This window comes from Penaeus monodon, chromosome 28, assembly GCF_015228065.2.
Source record: "Penaeus monodon isolate SGIC_2016 chromosome 28, NSTDA_Pmon_1, whole genome shotgun sequence".
Classification (NCBI taxonomy): domain Eukaryota; kingdom Metazoa; phylum Arthropoda; class Malacostraca; order Decapoda; family Penaeidae; genus Penaeus; species Penaeus monodon.
The window spans coordinates 7,229,781-7,230,536 of record NC_051413.1 but is presented as its reverse complement, the minus strand read 5'-3'; the positions used below and the strand labels follow the sequence as shown (position 1 = coordinate 7,230,536).

At 31.3% G+C, this 756-nt stretch overlaps 1 protein-coding gene across 1 annotated transcript in view; it reads left to right on the top strand.

Moving 5' to 3' along the window:
* The window catches only part of LOC119591341 (ceramide transfer protein-like), a 16,795-nt gene that overhangs the window by 3,412 nt on the left and 12,627 nt on the right, over positions 1 to 756 (top strand). The window contains exon 2 of the mRNA XM_037940075.1: positions 105 to 254. Within this exon, the coding sequence (XP_037796003.1) occupies positions 105 to 254 (150 nt within the window). The remainder of the gene's footprint in view (positions 1 to 104; positions 255 to 756) is intronic.

Genomic DNA, 756 nt, shown 5'->3' with positions numbered 1-756 from the left:
TGAGATAGTAGCTATACTCTTCTTGATATTAAAATAGTCTCATTATGAGCTAGTGGCGTTAGGTACAGGTAATAGAGTAGATAACTAAACGCTGGCTGTTGCAGGGAACTGTATCAAAATGGACCAATTACATCCATGGCTGGCAAAACCGTTACATGGTTTTGAAGGAAGGAACAATGAGCTATTACAAAAACCAAGATGAGACTGCGTTTGGATGCCGTGGCTCTATAAGTGTCCAGAGAGCCCATGTGAAGGTAAGTTTCTTAGTTCAAATTGTGTGTTAAGAGGGCCTGTGTAGGTGTGAATGAAAAATCTGTTTTTCTTTTGTGGTGTTCATTATATTTTCCTGTTTTGGAGTAAAGAAAGGTCAGTCAGTTATGTTCTAAATGATATGAAACGGCAGATTAATGTTGTTATTAAGATACTTTTAAAATTAATAAGACAACCATTAATTTAATCTTGTCTTCAATGTCTTGAGATTAAAATGTCTATATCTATTGACATTTTTCAGTTAAAGTTAAGATGATGTTTTTTTTTTATAGCTTTTAAAATGATTTGCTGATAAATGTGTTTACTTGCATGACTTTTATTTAATTGTTATTTTGAATGTTTTTGTTTTAAAACAAGTGTATGGATATTGGCAAATTTGGTATATTGATTAAATCATTTGACATGTACTTGACAGACACTCAGTATATTTCATCTCTTTATTGTTATAAATTCTCTAGAAAGTTGGTGTTTTTGTTTTGATAAATG